This window comes from Cajanus cajan, chromosome 3 (genome assembly GCF_000230855.2).
Source record: "Cajanus cajan strain Asha chromosome 3, NIPB_CcT2T_4, whole genome shotgun sequence".
Classification (NCBI taxonomy): domain Eukaryota; kingdom Viridiplantae; phylum Streptophyta; class Magnoliopsida; order Fabales; family Fabaceae; genus Cajanus; species Cajanus cajan.
The window spans coordinates 2,721,479-2,740,416 of record NC_138519.1 but is presented as its reverse complement, the minus strand read 5'-3'; the positions used below and the strand labels follow the sequence as shown (position 1 = coordinate 2,740,416).

At 34.7% G+C, this 18,938-nt stretch overlaps 2 protein-coding genes across 6 annotated transcripts; both read right to left on the bottom strand.

The window, feature by feature from the left end:
• Nucleotides 1-12: 12 nt before the first annotated feature.
• Nucleotides 13-8,015, bottom strand: LOC109792197 (mitogen-activated protein kinase homolog MMK2). Its single transcript, XM_020351616.3, has 6 exons — nucleotides 7,578-8,015; nucleotides 6,648-6,777; nucleotides 5,735-5,872; nucleotides 3,152-3,484; nucleotides 1,530-1,713; nucleotides 13-621 (listed from the first exon to the last, which is right to left on the bottom strand). The coding sequence occupies exons 1-6, from the start codon at nucleotides 7,736-7,738 to the stop codon at nucleotides 446-448; spliced, it is 1,122 nt and encodes a 373-aa protein (XP_020207205.1). The 5' UTR covers nucleotides 7,739-8,015; the 3' UTR covers nucleotides 13-445.
• Nucleotides 8,016-11,627: 3,612 nt separating this feature from the next.
• Nucleotides 11,628-13,986, bottom strand: LOC109792282 (coenzyme Q biosynthesis Coq4 family protein / ubiquinone biosynthesis Coq4 family protein). 5 transcript variants are annotated; one of them, XM_020351710.3, is made up of 3 exons: nucleotides 13,846-13,986; nucleotides 13,080-13,289; nucleotides 11,628-12,326 (listed from the first exon to the last, which is right to left on the bottom strand). In XM_020351710.3, exons 2-3 carry the CDS (start codon nucleotides 13,260-13,262, stop codon nucleotides 11,835-11,837), a joined length of 675 nt encoding a protein of 224 aa, XP_020207299.1. In that variant the 5' UTR covers nucleotides 13,263-13,289; nucleotides 13,846-13,986; the 3' UTR covers nucleotides 11,628-11,834. The 5 variants fall into 5 exon arrangements, with proteins under 5 accessions (XP_020207299.1, XP_020207354.1, XP_020207463.1 ...); XM_020351765.3 differs by having other exon boundaries at nucleotides 13,080-13,305; nucleotides 13,846-13,904; XM_020351874.3 differs by lacking the exon at nucleotides 13,846-13,986 and adding an exon at nucleotides 13,662-13,807.
• Nucleotides 13,987-18,938: the final 4,952 nt, after the last annotated feature.

Sequence of the window (18,938 nt, the reverse complement as noted above, 5' to 3'; positions counted from 1 at the left end):
GCAAGATATGTCTGACAGGAAATATTTTAAAATATTTTGAATACTAAAAACCATTACATTTTATGTCATACAATGGGACAATGTCGTGTAATTTTCTTGGTGTAAAGGATAGAAAAACTGGCAAGAACAGTTTAGAGCACTAATCTATGGTCCTTAGAGTCTAAAATGAAGGATAGTAGTACAACAAGGAGTTGGGGCTGTAGGATATTCTGCTGAAACATTTGAGTTAAGATGCTCATATTCTGATCCTTTCTCGGTACATCTCAACAACATGATTATCCAAGAATATGCGATGCGACTGAAATGAAAGAAACCTCACAACAAGCTCAGAGAATCTCACTATCTCCAATTTGTTTCATATCGCTGCAACTTGCCAAGTAGCGTCATAACATGCATATTAGTCATCAGATATTTCGGTAAGCATATACAACATAAATACAAAATCTCAGTAGACTGGTGGATCAGGATTGAACTTCACAGATTCTCTCCAAATGAGTTCCTTGATATCTTCTTCAGTGAATGAAGGTTGCTCAAAGTCAAAACTAAAAGGTCTAGTGCAAACAGGTTCCTCATTGATGTCATGGAGAGGTGCCATGTATGGGTGGCACAGCGCCTCATCAACTGAAAAGAATTAAGAATTAGGGTATAATTAATAAAAATATAGACAAAAGAGAATCCCAATACTTATATAGTTTAGTGGACATACAACGATAATATAAATGATTTTACATTTTGAACCAATTAAAAATAAGCTTTAATGTGACTTTTAGTGTAATTATTATTAAAGTCAACAATATGATGGGATGACAACATAAAAGGACTCATAATATCAGCGCATATCTTTTTTTTCTCCGTAATTTATACAAGAGTAAAATATTTATACACACATTTCAATAAGAAATCACGGTATCAATTAATTATCATCAAAATCAATAAATATTTCGCAATGACTTGAAAAATCACGTATCAACTCATCATATTAATAAATAAGATGACTGTCAAAATTTTATTTATTAAAGCTAAAAAATCACATATATATCATGAAGAAACCTGAGAAAAGATTAGAGTTTTAATGAATTCACAAAACCGGTTGGACTTTACACTAATGTTATGATAAGAACTTTGGGAGGAACCACACTACAAAAGCTAGTTATTGTAGTAGCAGAGCCTAAGGTCTCAGAAAACCCATAGTAGAATTTCATACTTCCAATGAGGGACTCAAGTCCCACAGGACACACTAATTAACCAAAAACAAACTTGTCATTGATCGGGTTGTCCTAAACTAAGAAACCATTGGAGCCCAAGGTAAACACTATATAGTATACAGACTTACTAAGGGTGACTTCAAAACAAAATTAGAAAAAAAATTATAGCAAATTTTTAGTTGGTGCTTAAGTTGTTAGTTGTCATAACTTATCTTTCACATCAATAGCTGTCCCCATATCATTCCAATTAATATACAGCTCCACGAATAATAAATTGTACCTATTCAATAAAACTGGGAAAAAAAGTTATGCATGCTGTTTTACCTGTAATACGCCTGTTTGGATCAAAGATTAGCATCTTCTCTAGCAAATCAACTGCACCAGGAGACATGTTGGGAAATCTAGCAGAAAAGTTTTGCTTTGGATATTGAGGAAGCTGATTTACATATCTACGAGCGTTATCACTTCGTAGAAATCCAAGGCTGGCATCATCAGGTGATCCTATCAGCTTTTTGAAAGAAAGGAAATTTGTCATGCTGTAGTTAATTTTAAATCAAAAGGAGATTTGAAAATCAAATATTGAGAATTTGCATTCCACCAGGAAACCCCATAATCTGAATCTATTGCTTGCAAATGTGGGTTGGCAGCAAGCTACCACACAATTAGTCAATGACCATGTAAGTATTATTAATTTAATTAACTGTCATTTCTCACATATATAGTTTTTCTATGTTCCCAAAATAGTAAAAAGAAACCAAGGGGGCAAAAGTAGAGTCATAGAGCGAGCAAATATTGATTTGATGCTTTCCATACTAATATGATATGGTCTTCTAGAGAGATAATTGTATGCCATGGACCACACATCATGTCCCATAAATAAATGGACAAAACTTAGATACAATTTCTTAGGTATGGTTGGTGTAGTTCTCTAATATAATTGAAGTTTTACCTAAGTAATATGCATAAATGCATATTATTGAGATGAGACATGCATTAAAAGTAAATGCATATTATCGAAATAAAACTTCTATTCTGATTGGAGAATAACACTAACTATATCTATGAAATTGTATCTAAATTTTTTCCTAAATAAAAACTAAGTACTTAATTTTTTTAAACTTCAAAAATGGACTCAAGTTCGTAGTTTTCCATTTAGACACTGATACAAGTTGTAACATCCATAAGACAACACAAAAGGATAAAGATGCAAAATTTAACTAATGTGATGCATCTCTCTCTTGGGCATGATGTTTAAGTGACACAAGGAGTGGTGCACAGCTTCTTACTTTCTTTTCATATCTATTTTTTTTTTAAATTTTTTTCATATGCCACCAGACCTGAATCATTTGGCAGACATCATTAAAAACTTCAACCCTTCAAAACCATAAATGGTTTTTCATTGAATTTTACCCAAATTAAATCAAACCCCAATTCCTCACCAACGAGACATTTTTTATAGCACTTATTGACCCTTGAATCCTCATCTTTTCCCTTGCAAGACAGCTCTTCCCTGCATATCCTAAGTGAGCCTTTTATATCCTTAATTCTCTCATCAATTCCATAATTTAGATCAATTGAATTCCATGGCTTCAACTGTCCAGCACTACAAGGTGCATATGAACGAGAATTCAAAGTCTTCTGCATCTCTTACTCTAGTAAATCTCCAAATATCTAGTTCCATTAAAATTTAAACATCCTCCTTTCGGAAGGAAACATCATTCCCATTTACATTTACCCCCTTCATTAGGAAATATATTTCTGACTCTTGAAGTGGCAAGATTAACAAGAGGTCATATTGATGTTAAATTGCTAATAACCCTAAAGTTAAAAAGCATTTTAGTAAACTTGACACCCAAAAGGAGGAAAATAAATACAAATAGACAGGAACATAACTGGTCTCAGTAGATTTGTGTGAGAAATTCAGGAGTCTGATATTAAGTTAATACCTCTGTGATCAGTCTCAGCTGATGAACATAATCTTTGCCAGGAAAGAGCGGTTGTCTTGTTATGATTTCACCAAGTATGCAACCAACAGACCATATATCAATGGCTGCTGTATATTCTGAACAATTAAGAAGCAATTCGGGAGCTCGGTACCATCGAGTGACCACATACTCAGTCATAAAATCAGTTTCAGATGTAGTTCTAGCAAGACCAAAGTCTGCAATCTTAAGGTCACAATTGGCATTCAATAGCAAATTGCTAGGCTTTAAGTCACGGTGCAAAACATTTGCTGAATGTACATATTTGAGCCCTCGTAACAATTGATACATAAAATACTGGGAGAAAAAACAATGTTATGAGTGCCTGTAAGAAAGAAAATATAAGAATTATGCTACAAAGCCTGAAGCCTTGTAGACCACAAGAAGTGCATGCAGTGTAAAAGATGGTGTGGACCCCACAAGTGAGATAGAAGACCAACTTCACCTAGTACACAAACTGAGCTTCATCTGGTCTCCAAAGTTCCAGGCTCTTTAGGATGTTCCCAAGTATAATTACATTTTATCTCTAGTTAGTTGATACACGAATCCATGAATGACACTTATCAATTTAATTCCAAACAAAAAGACTAAAATTACTGAGTAAAGTCCAAGGTATATACGTAAATTGTAAAGCCAGTTCATATTAAAATATTTTAAATTGTCTGTTGTAGAGGATGTGAACAACACTATACAAATTCAGCACACATTGATATTATGTTTGTTTTCCAAATAACTGGAGAACAAAGTTTTGTTCATAAATATTAACATCGATGATACCCAAAGCATAATCCTTCTAATGATTGAATTTTATTAATAACAATGGAATGATGTAACAAGAATTAAGAACAAAAAACAAGGTAGAAAATGTGTGTATGCAAAGAATTTCTCAAATATAAGTTAAGGCTTAAATATGTTTTTAAATCCTTGAAAAATGAGGGAGTTTTGATTTTGGTCCCTATAAATTTTTTTCTTTGCCTTTCATCCTTCTAAAATTTGTAAACTTGTTTTTAGTCCTTCTAAAATGAGTAAATTGGGTCTTGGTCCCTTCAAAATATTTTTTTTTCATTTCCATCCATCTAAAATATAAAATCACTATTTTTGATCCCTAATTATTTTAAGGTAGATAAATAAAATTTATTTTAAGGACCTATAAAAAATTCTAGAAGTTGTCTCACATGTTTAATAAACATGATATACTAACAGTTGTGGATAATACCATAGCTGCATAGTTAACCTTTTAATAAACAAATAAGTAGTTAAAAATGATTACACAATAATAAGAACTAAAAAAAATAGTTCTAAATTTTAGTGAGTTGAAACACAGAAATTTTATAGGAACTAAAATCAAAACTTATTTTGTAACAATTAAAAAAAAATTTAAGTCAAAAGTTAATATTAGGTCAACACTTTAGAGAGTCACTACTATATAAACTTTAAATACAAAGGAAAAGGAGTAATGCAGTAAGCCAAAAGTGATTGTTCAAATCCTGACTAACAGAAGATATGTATCATTGTAGTGACACAGTGGATAAATTTATTTACACCATTGACATGATTTTGGAAGTAAAACTTTGCAGAAAGTAAGAGCAATGCCAATTCATATTATACACTATTGTTGCTGTTGCAAAACTGCATGCAAAACACTATTTTAGATTGCCAGTAAAGGTGAAAGACATGCCTATCAAACTCAGATGGAACTGCATGACAAGTGTGAAATACTGCACACTTGAGACCACTGAGATGTATACTAATCATATATACTCAATCCCATTATTTTTGCTTTTATCTTTAGTTTGTGCAACAATACTACCAAAGGAGAATACATTAACCAAGTCGTTAGCTATAATATGATGCACCGATACAATACGTGTATCGGATACGACACGTATCTGATACGGCGATACGATTATTTTAAAATATATAGGATACGATACTTGTAAGATACGTGTCGTTATATATATCAATGTTCATACAATATAATAATTGTGTACTTGTAATTTTGATCAAAATTCATAAACATTAAATATATAATTGCTATTTTGCAAATCCAAATTAAAAACATACTTATTGTACATTACTAAAAATAATCATAAACCATTTCATCATAAATTACTTTTTATTATTTACAAATAGAAATAATATTACAAATTTCATTCATTTCTTAAAATTATCTATGTAGAAGACAATTTTCATTTACAGTTTATCAAGGACCAATATTTCTATGTTTTTATATTAAAAATGTTTATATATCTTATTTAGTTGCAATGGATATTTCATAATTTTTCAAAATTTGAACACTTTATCGATACATATCACCAATAAGTATCGGTGAAGTATCTGAAAGTATCGGGATTGAATAAGATTTTCATAATATTTTCAAAAGTTAGGATACTTCATTGACAAGTATCGGTGAAGTATCCAAGAGTATCGTGTCGAATACGTATCGGATACGGATACGTGAAGCAAATTGAAGTATCGGTGCTTTATATAAAGTCTTTCAACTAGGTATATTAAAAGTCACATGCTAAAAGTAGTTAAAGTGCTAACCCGACAATGATCATCAGTCAATGGTTGATTGGAACGTATTATTTGATGCAGATCCGTGTCCATTAACTCAGAAACCATGTATACATCATTGAAGTTTTCCTTCTGTGGAGGTCGTATAATATCTTTAATGGACATAATCTACATTAGAGAAATAATTGATAAGTAAATTGTCAGCCACTTTGCGAGTTGAATGCTAATGAAGATTTTAAAATCAAAATCTAATGAGGAATATCCAATCAAGCACCTTTCATGAATCAGAGACAAGTATAGCAAGAGATTTACTAACAAGTAGATCAATATTTTCTATCACTAAGACAAAAAGATTTACCATAATCTGACTTTAATAACGGAAATTTGTCATATAAAGCTAATCACAATCTGCTTTCGAGCACAAACAACATATTTGAATTTGAGCAATAATATCATGAAAGTCCTACTCAAAAAACACAATGTGATATGTTTTATGATATATTTTACTTTATTCAACAACAAAAAAAAAAAAAATCCTTTTCCGATAGGCTATTCAAAAACATGTTTGACTATGCTAAATTGGGATTGTGAGAATATGGAGATAGACATTAGCATTGAGTAGGTTGCTTAGCATGTTAAATTTTAAGCCCAACAGAGCACAAATCTACACATCAAAAAACAAATATCTTGTATAATAAACAAAAAACCATAATTGTGCATCACACCGCAGGATGTTGCACTATGTCATTTGTTCAATAAGCAAAATTACATTATTACAGATCAAAGCATTTACAGATGCAACAGAAAATAGGGAAAGAAACAAAGAAATGAAGAAATAATAGGCCAAATAGGAAAATTCATTGCCTCAGATGAAAATAAATGATAACATTGAGCAAAACAAGGTGTAGATGTCAGAGTGCATGAAAAAAGGTACCAAACTTACATTTGCATGGTCCATGTGCCGAAGAAGCTTAATTTCACGTAAGGTCCTTTTGGCATCTATTCTGTTGTCAAATGCATTGCCAACCTTCTTAATGGCGACTTCCTCGCCCGTCTCCGCATTTACAGCAGCACTGAATGAAACAAAATAATAATAATGTTCCTCACACCATTGATAACAGAAAATCTATGTCCCATGGATGACAAAAGTGAACACCTAATGAAACCCCAGATTTTAATATACCATCCACAACATATACATTGATTGTACTCCCCCGTAATTGAGTTTTAAAATACCAAAAACTATGCTATTAACAGCACCAATATCACCTGAGCACACAGAGATACCAGAGGAATTATCCCAGATTCCCATCTCATTTTCCACTTTGACTCAAGCAGAATCGTGGTATCAATCAACACATGGACAACAGAAACAAAATTGGAATAGATATGAAAGTCTATGGCACTTGGACAACATTTTAAAATCTACAACAACAATATCTAAGGCGTAAAATTCAGCTCATGAATCCCATCAAGACATGGCAAATTGGTAATTATCATATATATTAAAAGCAACTAAGAAATAATACAACAGTTACAGCTCAGAAAGGGTCTTCATCATCATCAAACCAAAATAACCAATTCAATCTCCATTCACTCAACAAACAGACCAAACATTAACTAAAGCAAAAAACGACAAAATTAAAAAAAAAAAATCTTAACAAAAGGGGTTAGATCAGTAGCAAAAACTAGCCCTTGCTCCTTAAGTCAGCTCAAAGCAAGGACACCCCTTTACACAAAAAGCAACAAAAACAAAACAAATGCTAATAAATTCAGCAAAAATAATAATAATAATAATAATAATAATAATAAACCACAACACCCCCCCCCCCCCCCCCCCCCCCAAAAAAAAAAAAGAGACTTTTTGACTTACCAAACAATACCATAAGCACCTCTCCCCACAGGACGAATAGGAGGGACATACTTTCTGGAAACTTCAAAGAGGTTACCATAGATATTGTACTGAATGTAGCGTCCACCATGAGTTGGTATCCCTCTGATGTTGTTGTGTTCAGCTGACTCAACAGAAGACATGTCTTATGTTGTGTCTGTTACCTCTTCTCAATTCAATTCAAATTCAATTCAAAAACAAAACTGCGAAGATGAAAGAGGAGAGACCCAATATAAATAGGGTGATTCAGAGTGGAAAAGGAGCTAACTTTGAGGCTTATGCACTTGAGTTTGAAGACATAGAGAGAGAAATAGAGAGGGGTATGAGTATGAGGCTTTTCAAGCGGACACGCATGTGTGAACCCGTGAATTAATTGACTTTTCTTTTCACTTCTTTTTCATCAACGTTGGTGTGCTGTCTGTGATTTTCCACTTCCAATGCTTTCTTCCCCATTTTTTTTATTATTCTTATTTCCCTTTTTGTTTAAATGGTTTGTGTTCTGATCTTGCTTCATCGAAAATGATAATTCTATCATTATGTACACGGTTTTTTACATCACTATGTGGATGGATATCTATAATTGGTGAGTTCACAATGACTTTTGTTAGTGTTGTGTGATAAATCAACTTTTAATATTAAAGAAAATTTTCATGGTTATAACGTTAAAAAATTGCATGAATATCAAGTTGTTGATTTATTATTTCAAGCCAAGTAGTACTTTTTTTATAAAAAAAAAAAAAAAAGTTGTGAGAGTATAGATAAGAAATTTTTTAAAAAAAACTATTTTTCCCTTAAAAAATTATTATTTTTTTAATAAGAGGGCAGCAAAGCTCCATTTTTTTTTTCCTTGGTTTGTTCAATGAATAATGCAAACTTTCAAATCCATGATACGGTATTGAATATGTACAGAAAGGTAAATATCAAACAATACTCATGGGTAAAGAAAACCGATATTTTTATTTGTGGAAATATATAATCAGCTTATCATATAACGCCACGTATTTAAATGCATGTTAATCTTGCGAAGTTTTTAAAAATAAAATATTCCGTTACTCTAATAATTGCACAATGGATAGTGTCTACAATTTTTTCATAAACTTTATGACATTAAAGTAAATATTTTTCGTTTTGCCAAAAAAAAAAAAGATTAAAGCTATCCAATGGAAAAGCTATGATATTTATGTTTTTAGATTAATAATATTTCTATACACATCTTTTCATATTTTTAAAATTTTTATTATTAGATTGTAGTTAGACGCGTTCGAATTTTTTAACATTTATTCTTATTCTATAACCTCCAGTCATGTAAAGTGATGTGCATGTTAAAAAGTAAAAAATAAAAATAAAATAAAATAAAATAATACAAAAGTTATTTAATTTCAGAAGCACATATATATAATATATAATCATACTAAGGTTAAAATTTATGATATTACATATTATACTAACCTCTCATCACTAAGTCAACTGTAGTATTTTTTTATTTAAAAAAATAATCTAGTTTGTATTTACCATAATTTCATATGTTGCAAATTTAATTTGCCCTAATCAAAGTCAAGTCAAAGAAGTTTCAGGAATAGCGATATAAAAAGTCCAAGTCCTCGTCAACTTAGTACACGTCTGGAATTGGTGTAGCTACCCGGCCCGGCCTGGCCCGGCTTATCATGGGTTGGCCATTTGGTAGGTCAATTCAACTCGATTCATTTATAAGTGAGCTCAAAAAAATCAAACCCGGTCCGGCCTACCACGGGTTAGTGGGTTAAGGTTCACTCATCTTTAAAAAGAAATAATTTTTTTCATTTTTCTTTTCTTAATATATAATTAAAGCCCAAAATTTTAAACTTGTTTTAAAAATCTGAGATTCTTAATTAAGATATCCATAAATGAATCATTTCTCCCAAACATTAAATGATAATTTTAAATACAATCAAATCAAATTTGAATAATCTCAAATAGATAAATATAATCCAAAATCATCTTAAACTTCAAATACGATCAAAAATCATAAAAATTACAAATCACAATCCAACATTAAATTATTATTGTCTCATGTTGGACTGCACCATGGCCCAATAATTATTGTATTGTTTCAAAAAAAAAATTTAATCACGGATTGGTGGGCCAGCCCGGCTCACCCGGTTGTTAGTGAGCCGGGTTCAAATTTGACCCGTGTTAAAATTTTTAAATTTTTTTCAACCCAACCCGGCTCGAACCCGTGGTGAGCCGGGTTGGCTCATCGGGCCAAACCCATTTTGACAGCTCTAGGTGTAGTTCTAATTAGAAGTTTTGATCAGTCATTCTTACTCCCAAAGTTGAGCAAAATGGGGCTATCAAAGATGAATTTTCTGTATAATTAGTGATGGAATAAAATGCAAATTATTATAGTCAATGTTCGATTTTCCTTTTAACCAAAATGTGTTTTCTTGTGTTTATATAGTCAGTCTTTTTAGTTGGTCCATTGTCAGTCTTCGTTTCCTTCGTAGCCTTTTGCTTTCACTCTTTGTTTTCATCTCTGGCCCAATGAAATTTGCAACCGAAAGAAACTTCCCAAATTGTGATTCGAAAATGACTAGAGACAAAATCCATACGACAAGCCTCGGAAATATAGGCCGTCCTCATATTCTTCTGTCATGCTCATCTGAAAACTCTCATACTGTTGATGCTTTTATCCAATTGACATTATCATTCATTTCATGATTGTTATTGTACAGAATCTAATATAAAATCTAACAATAATAGCTTGCAGCAATAAAAAGCACCATAAATTATAGGAGAGCATAATGCCATGATCCCTTCAAATATCTAAGTTGCACTCCAAACAATTAGCAACTTATATATTTTAAGGAAAAAAAAATAGTTTGGCTTACTTTAGTCCATATTTTTTCGTTATGAAAAAATGCAATATGAATACAGAGTTTACACACACACACTCCCCCTGCGGTTAATTGTTAGCAAAATTATATTGACATGAAATTTAACAAAATTTCCTAAACCAGTAAAGATACTGCAATCTATGGCTTTTAGCAATATTCACGAGTCAACCCAAAACTGATCTTCAGAATATCTTTTAACAGGGGTTAATTAATAAAAATGATAGAATGGGCAAATTGACTTGTCAAATGCTAAAGCAATTTGACAAGTCAAGCGACAAGTCAATGTCAATCTAACACAAGGTAATAACCTTCATCTGTTTCTATCCAATATAAAGTAATGAAATTGATAGCTTGATATACAAAACAGATAAGTTTCCAATAATGAGATAGGCATGAATCCGAATTTTGCAAGATATGACCCAATTTCCGATTTTTTTTACTTAAAATTCTTGCAAACAAAATAAATGAGACCAAGATAAATTCTCAATAGCGAATCATCTAACTAGTATTCATTGAAGGCTCGACACATCCAATTCCATCTGCATGATATACAGCATTACAGCTGAAGGAGAGAGAGAGAGAGGAATTATAAGCTACAGTGTGCCTGTGCCCTTAACTCACGAAGCAAACACGGATATTGCGATAAGTAAACACGACTGTGCACACATCAAAAACAGTGCTTATGTATTTCAATCTCAAACAGCTTACCAACAATCAGGTTTCCTCTTGCATAAAACCAGATGCTCGTCATCCCAAATTCACACATTAACATAAGCGAGAGATGAAACACAAATTTCAGTGTAGTGCAACATCAGAAACGTGCCATAGTTTTCATCCAGTAACAATAAATAATTCCTCTTTTAATCATTAAAACTTTTACACTTAATCATATATAGAATTTGGGTTAATATGGCTAAACTGAACTTTTTCGAAAATTACTTTAGTAAATCGGTTCATATAGCTGAACTGTTTTGAAAAATATGGTTTGGTTAGTAAATTCTTTCAAGTTTGATTATTTGTGGATTAATTGTTGTTCACGAGTGGCTTACGCACACCCCTAACCGGTAAGATAAATAAATCCAGTGATTACAAACCCACTATCATATGGATTGATGAATCACTAAAGCAGACATGCAGGATAAAACTAAATAACAGGATATGCGGTAAAAATAGATGGGTTTATAAGTCTATTTTACTGATCATATAATAAAATCCAACTTATACAAAGCTCATTGACTAAATATCAGAGGCAGAGCTTGTACAACGATTTTAATTTTATTCCAAAATTGTGATTGCTAAAAAACCTCTAGCACACTACTATCGCCAAGAAAACTAAATAAAAATTATCAGGTCCAAAGACATAGTGTTAAGGAACAATGGGAGCAGGAATAATTTGCAATTTCCTGCGAACATCTTCCAAGTCTTCATGAAAATGCCGCTCATAATATACACACATCAGATCAGTGCACCGCATGCCAGCACGAATGGCCCAGGGGAAGTAGTGCTGATAAAACAACTTTCTCTGCTTATCACTGAATCTAGCCGTACCACCTACAACGGACAACAGGCACATAGGAAGGTGCATCTGCTCAAACTCAATAACCTTCAGTGCTGTCTCCCCAATCAAGTTAGTAGGAAGGTCAAAAAGGGTATGCCAGAAGTCATGCACTTCACGAGCCCGCATGGTTACATAAGCCAGTTCATCAGTGTCCATGAACCGCACAGGAGGCCGATCATCTGGTGAAAAGTTCCTAGATCCCATAAACCTAGCATAGGCAGCACCAAATGTATTTGTTGGCATGTCCCAAGCATGTCCTACTTTTGCAGAAACAACACGAGGGCGCTCCAATAGTACAGCCTACAATCAGGATTACAAAAAAAAAATTAATTGGTTTTTTTCTGACATATAATTGTATTTTTCAACAGGCAAAGTAAAAATGTCATAACATATAAGATGTGTTTGGTAAAATTAGCTTATAAGTTGACTAAAAGCTTATAAACAAATTGAAAACTTATAAGTCAATTGATTAAATTAAAAGTGTTTGTTAAGATTAGTTGATAACTTGATTGATTAATATAAAATGACAATTACTTATTTGACAATGAGAGTGAGAGAATAACGTGTTGGCAAAATGGTTTCAAAATTAAAAAGGATTTCAAGTAAATTGACGAGGATAAAATGAAATGAGAAAAAAACAGCTAAGAACTCATAAGCTACAAACAATTTCAATTACCTTATGGAAATAAGTTATAAACTCCCTAAAATAAGCTCTCTTACCAAATAAACTTATTTTAGTCAAACTAGCATATAAGTTGGTCAAAGGATCTTATAAACTTCTCAAATGTCATGTCAATCACAGCCATAATCATTCAGTGAAAATTATATATAATTACTTTTATCTGTAAGTATGGCCGGGGACCAACCATTCTCTCATCTCAAACTATTTGATACCCCAAAATAAATAAACTATAGTTGTTGTTTGCCACACAGCATCCAGTAAAAATTGAATTAAATAAAGGGCACTCAACATTAAAAACCACCACATGAACAAGGAGTATATCCACATTAACCAAAAACAAATAAGGGTAAAACAAAATATAACTGACCCACCCTCCCTTCAGGACAACTCTTCATCCTCTGAAGAACTCTCTCAAAAGCAGGCTTTCCAGTTGTCTCACCAAGAGCCGCTATCAAATCCGCTCTTCGAGGGTCCAACAATGCCCCAACAGCCGAACCCAACGCCACAGCTGCCTGCTGCCATGTCTTCAGCCGGACTCTACCACCTTCTATCATTGCAAATAACTAACTACCCTTGCCAATCTGAACAAACATATCACTATTTTTCAGAAAGCCAAACGAATTCATCAATTTTGATTCAACAGAAGTTAAGAAAACGATACCAACTAAATCAAGAGAAAGGGAAAGAAAGAAAATGCGAGTGTAATTGATGATCATGAAGCCCGAATAGGAAATTTCCGTTTCAGTGGAAAAGTTTTTATTGCAACCCCCTAAAGTCTAAACAAAACCAGTTTTTGGTCTCGCCGAATGATAAACATTTAACATTAACATTATAGCCGCTATGGAATTATAGGAACACTAAAAAAACATAAAACTTCAAACAACAGCGAAATATCACCCACGCAAGCCTAAAAAATTTACCCAAAAAGAAATGTCAGAACATGAAAACCTTACTGAAAACTTTCAGTTTCAGCGCATCCAACAAAAGAGAATAATCGATAATCAGATTAATTGGCAAAAGGACACAGAATAAATAGTAGAAAAATAAAAATAGAAACCCTAATTCCAGTTATTTTGTGAAAAGTGAAAACAAATTAAAATTGGAGAGTGAGAAGCAAATAGAGAAGGATGTTGTTACCTGAAAGAAGGGTCACGGAGAGGGGGAAAGTTTCGAGAGTGACGAAAACTCTGTCTGAACCTTATTTTGCCGTCAAGAAAGGACACGTGGAGTTATATTATTGGTAAACCATGCAAGAATCTCCCTAATTTAATTTTTCATTTTTCTACTATTATTAGAATAATTTTATTTTTTTAATTGATTGTTAATATTTTAAATGACTTTTTTTTTACCTTAAATTTAAATGATGTAGTGGCTTTTTTACATAACCCGTACATAAAAATTATACTCGAAAGGTTATAAGTCATTGTTTCCTAGATCATGCAAGCATTCCAAGATATGGTATACAATATTTGAAATTTGAAGAGGATGGTATTCAATGATAATAATACGGATTTCATTTCGTGTTGAATTTAATAATAAATTGTTTGAATTTGATTTTTGTTCGTAGTAATCTTAATCAAACTTTATTTATCTTACGGTTAAAATAGATTAATTTAGGATTAAGTATTAGAATATTAATGTAAAAAAAAAAAAGTATTCAATGTGAATATATTATGTAATTATTAGTTGATAAAACAGGATAAATTTATTCTATTTGTTTCATTAATTCAAAAATTATTTTAAAGAGAATTAAGAACAATTAAGTATCATTGAAAAAATAAAAATGTATTAATTTAAATATGTTTTAGTCCTTTAAAAATAAATAAATTTTAATTTTAATTATTGTTATTTTTTATTTTTTATTTTTCATTCTTCAAACAAAAATTTACATTGTTTTTTATTTTTATAAAATGTCAAGGGGACCCAATTTTCCCCACCTTTTTCTTCTCTAAATGGAATGTTTGGGTCAAATTATATCTATAGAGGTTCGTAAAGGTTGTTGGATGTCCGATCATATATAAAATAAAGGCTCAACAATTTCATATTTATTTTTTGTTAATGTGCTACTATTTGTGCATGCAAAACCTTCCCAAGTGAGAATTATGTCAAAGGTTTTTAGGGGGTTTTATACTATATCTTATTTAAAAGTTAGTTTGGAAAAATCTCAGGCTTATGGTTCTTAGAAAATTGTATACTATGCTTGATTTAAAAGTTAGTTTGGAGAAATCTCAGGTTTATGCATCAAGTGCATAACCCACAAAGAGAGATAAGATTCTCTCTATTACAAATATCACGTTCACACAAAACCTAGATAAAGTATTTGGTGTTCCCTATTTTTATCGATTATGGTAAAAGGAAGAAGTATGTATAGGAAAATGTTTGGAATTAATTTTGATTCAATTTTGTCATTGGGTTACAGTAGTATAAATATACAAATTGATAACGTAAATTGGAAAGAATCAGGGGTACAAACTCCACCAATTTAGCACTAACAATTAGCCTAAATAAAGGGAAAGCAGATATGCAAAAGCTGACAAATAAAAACTGATTATTATAATTTAAAAACTAATTATTATAATTGATATCCTCCCGCAAGTTGGACGGTCTGGAAGAGAGACGCAACTTGGACAGTAATGAATCAAACCGAGGGTGAAGCAAAGGCTTTGTGAGTATATCAGCAAGTTGATCATCAGTAGACACAAAAGACACCCGAAACTTGCCTTTTTGAACATTTTCGCGAACAAAATGATAGGCTAAGGCTATATGTTTCATCCGAGAGTGGAAAACAGGATTAGCGCTGAGAGTTGTGGCACCAAGATTGTCACAATAGATAACCGGATTGGCTGTGGGCATGTGACCAAGTTCAGTGAACAAGGATAGAACCCATAGAAGCTCACTGGCCGTGTCAACCAAGGCTTTGTATTCTGCTTCGGTCGAGGAGCGAGCAATAGAGCGTTGTTTTCGGGAGCTCCAAGAGATGGGAGTGCTACCGAGATACAACAAGTAACCAGTGGTGGAGATATAATCATCCTTATCACCTGCCCAATCTGCATCTGAGTAAGCATGAAAGGTTAGCGGAGCGGTTTCCGAGATGAAGATGCCTTTGTCACAAGAGCCTGCCAAATAACGAAGCACCCGTTTGAGAGCAGACTAATGCGCTGTTCTGGGGTGTTGCATGAACTGCGCAAGTTTGTTGGTGCTGAAGGCGATGTCTGGGCGAGTAATACTTAAGTATTGTAGACTTCCCACGAGTGCACGATACTCAGTTGGGGAAGATAGGAGATCACCGGAATCCTTGAGTAATGGAGCACTGGCAGACAAGGGAGTGGATGCTGATTTGGTGTTAGCCATGCCTGATTTATGGATTAGATCAGTGATGTATTTCCTTTACGAAAGAAAGAGTCCTGTAGCCGAAGGAATTACTTCAACGCCCAAGAAATAGGTAAGACAACCAAGGTCTTTCAGCGAAAACCGAGCAGCAAGGGTGGAAATAAGGTTGGACAGCTCTATATGGGAACTCCCAGTGACAATGATATCATCAACATATACTAATAAATATAGTGTGGAACCTGATTTCTGGTAGATGAAGAGAGAGGCATCTGCAGTTGAATTGACAAAGCCAAGAGAAAGGAGAAATGCGCGAAGTGCGGTGTACCAGGCACGGGGTGCTTGCTTTAGCCCATAGATTGCCTTTTTGAGGCGACAAACATGATCAGGGAACCTTTTGTCGACAAAACCAGGGGGCTGGAGCATGAATACGTCCTCTTTGAGCGTCCCTTGAAGAAACGCATTGTTGACATCAAGTTGACGGATGGACCAGCGTTGATGAACTGCAAGTGTGAGGACAATGCGAATGGTGACCGGTTTAACAACTGGACTGAATGTCTCTGTATAGTCCCAACCAGGGCGTTGGTGAAAACCTTTGGCGACTAGGCGAGCTTTATATCGATCAATCGAACCATCTGGGTGTCGTTTGATTCGAAAAATCCATTTACAGCCAACCAAATTTGGAGCAGAGGACCGGCTGACGAGTTCCCAAGTGCTGTTGCGGTGTAAGGCGTCAAACTCAGCTTGCATAGCTGAGCGCCAATCAGGGTCGCGAAGAGCTTGGGTGATGGTGCTGGGTTCGAGTGGAAGAGAGGGTTGGACATGGAGGTTAAGCTTCTTGAGAGGCTTGACAATGTTGTTTTTAGACCGGGTGATGATGCCACCCCCATCGGGTTGGGGTCTCCTGTGAGGGTTAAAAGCGGGTTGAGATGGTGGCACAGAACATTGTGGGGATGGTGTTGAGGTTGGAGGTGAGGTAGGGAACTCGGAGTGGCCAGTGGAGGGTGGGGCTGGAGTGGGGGAGTTGGTGAAGGGTGAAGATGAAGGGGCAGCCGAGACCTCCGTCGGTGGGTGTAGAGTGGTACTGAGCATGGGTTGGTTTATGGGATGAAGTATGGAGAGATGTAGTGGGCCTTGTTGTTGCTCAGCACTCGGACTAGGTTGAGGGACTAGGGAGCTGTACGGGAATTCAGATTCAACGAACTTGACATGGCGAGAGGTGTAGATCCTTCCAGTTTTTGGATCGAGACACAAGTATGCATGTTGATCAGCCGAGTAACCTACAAAAACACACATAGCAGACTTTGGTGCAAGTTTATGGTTAGCATATGGTTTAATCCAAGGAAAACACAAACAACCAAAACACTTTAACTTATGATAATCCGGGCTAATTTTGAGTAATTTGGAATAGGGTGAGTGGTACCCAAGAATTGGTGTTGGGAGTCGATTGATGAGATAGGCAACTGTTGTCATGGCGTGAGGCCAATATGTGAGGGGCAAACCCGAGTGATGGAGAAGAGAGAGACCAGTTTCGGCAATGTGCCAATTCCGACGTTCAGAAATTCCATTGTGTTCAGGTGTATGAGGTGGGGTGGTGTAATGACTTATTCCATGAGTGCTTAAAAAAGAACGAAGACCAATATATTCACCACCATTATCCGTGTAAAGAATTTTGATGTTGTGATGAAAGAAATTTTCAACAAGCGATTTAAATTTGGGAAATAGAGTTTGCACATCAGATTTGCGTTTTATTGGATATAGCCAAATATAGCGAGTAAAATGATCAACAAACATGCAATAATAGCGAAGACCATCAATTGATAAAACAGGGGAAGTCCATACATCAGAGAAAATTATTTCCAAAGGATAACATGATTTAAGAGTGGATTCATGGAAAGGAAGTTTATGACTTTTGCTAATTTGACATGAGTTACAATCTGATTGCTGGAATTTATTTGAACCCAAAGAAAAATGCTGCTGAATGAATGTGAAGATAGAAGAGGAGGGATGCCCAAGTCTATGGTGCCATGAAGCAGAGGAGTCTGTGCAGACAGAGTGGACGGACGGGGAGTTGGCTAGCCAGAGATAGAGTCCATCCACACATGAGCCTTTATGGGTTGTTTGACCCGTCTGCAAGTTCTTCACATGAAAAGAGTTTGGCAAGAAAACAACAGCAGAGTTAGTTTGTTTGGTAAGCTGAGAGACAGAAAGGATTTTCTGTTGCATGGAAGGAACGCACAAAGTATTTGAGAGGGATAAATCATTAAGTAAAAGTGTTCCAGAATGAGAGATGTTTAAACCTGAACCGTTACCCATAAACAGTGAGTCTGGACCCGTGTACGGATGATGCAGCGCTAGATTGGCAAGATCATTGGTGACGTGATGCGTCGCTCCACTGTCAACCAGAAAATTAGATTGAGAGGTGCCAGCAGATGCAGTATGGACCTGAACCTGTCCAGGGTTAGCAGAAGAGTAACGAGGAGGTGGCGGGACACCAGGGTGCTGCTGCTTGAAGGTGTGACACTGAGACAGAACATGACCCTTGACATTGCACCACTGACAGCGACCAAGAAACGGTTTGCGATTGCTAGGGCGTGAAGTGGAGGATGCAGAGAATTGCCCAGATCGAGTTTTGTCGGAATGGTTGGGTCGTGCCTGTGCATTCAAGGCTGTCATGGGAGCAGGAACCTGCCGTTGAGCAGCAACAAGGGAGAGTTCTTGAATGAGAAGCTTCTCGAGGAGGTCATAAAAAAGAATGGCAGTGTCCCTTGCATTGACGCTGTCAATGACAGCTCTGTAGCCGTCGTCGAGACCACGCAAGACATGGTCAGTCATGTCTTCAACGGAGACAGGAGAGCCAAGGGAGGCAAGGAGATCTGCAGTTTGCTTCAGAGAATGCATGT

Bases quoted from the DNA above. Each gene is read 5' to 3' on its own strand.
- LOC109792197 (XM_020351616.3), bottom strand. From the start codon at position 7,738: ATGTCTTCTGTTGAGTCAGCTGAACACAACAACATCAGAGGGATACCA. The intron at 6,778-7,577 runs GTAAGTCAAAAA...TGTTTCATTCAG, and splicing joins GGTGCTTATGGTATTGTTTG to TGCTGCTGTAAATGCGGAGA. The intron at 5,873-6,647 runs GTAAGTTTGGTA...TCTCTAATGTAG, and splicing joins GGCACATGGACCATGCAAAT to ATTATGTCCATTAAAGATAT.
- LOC109792282 (XM_020351710.3), bottom strand. From the start codon at position 13,262: ATGATAGAAGGTGGTAGAGTCCGGCTGAAGACATGGCAGCAGGCAGCT. The intron at 12,327-13,079 runs GTGGGTCAGTTA...TCCTGATTGTAG, and splicing joins AGAGTTGTCCTGAAGGGAGG to GCTGTACTATTGGAGCGCCC.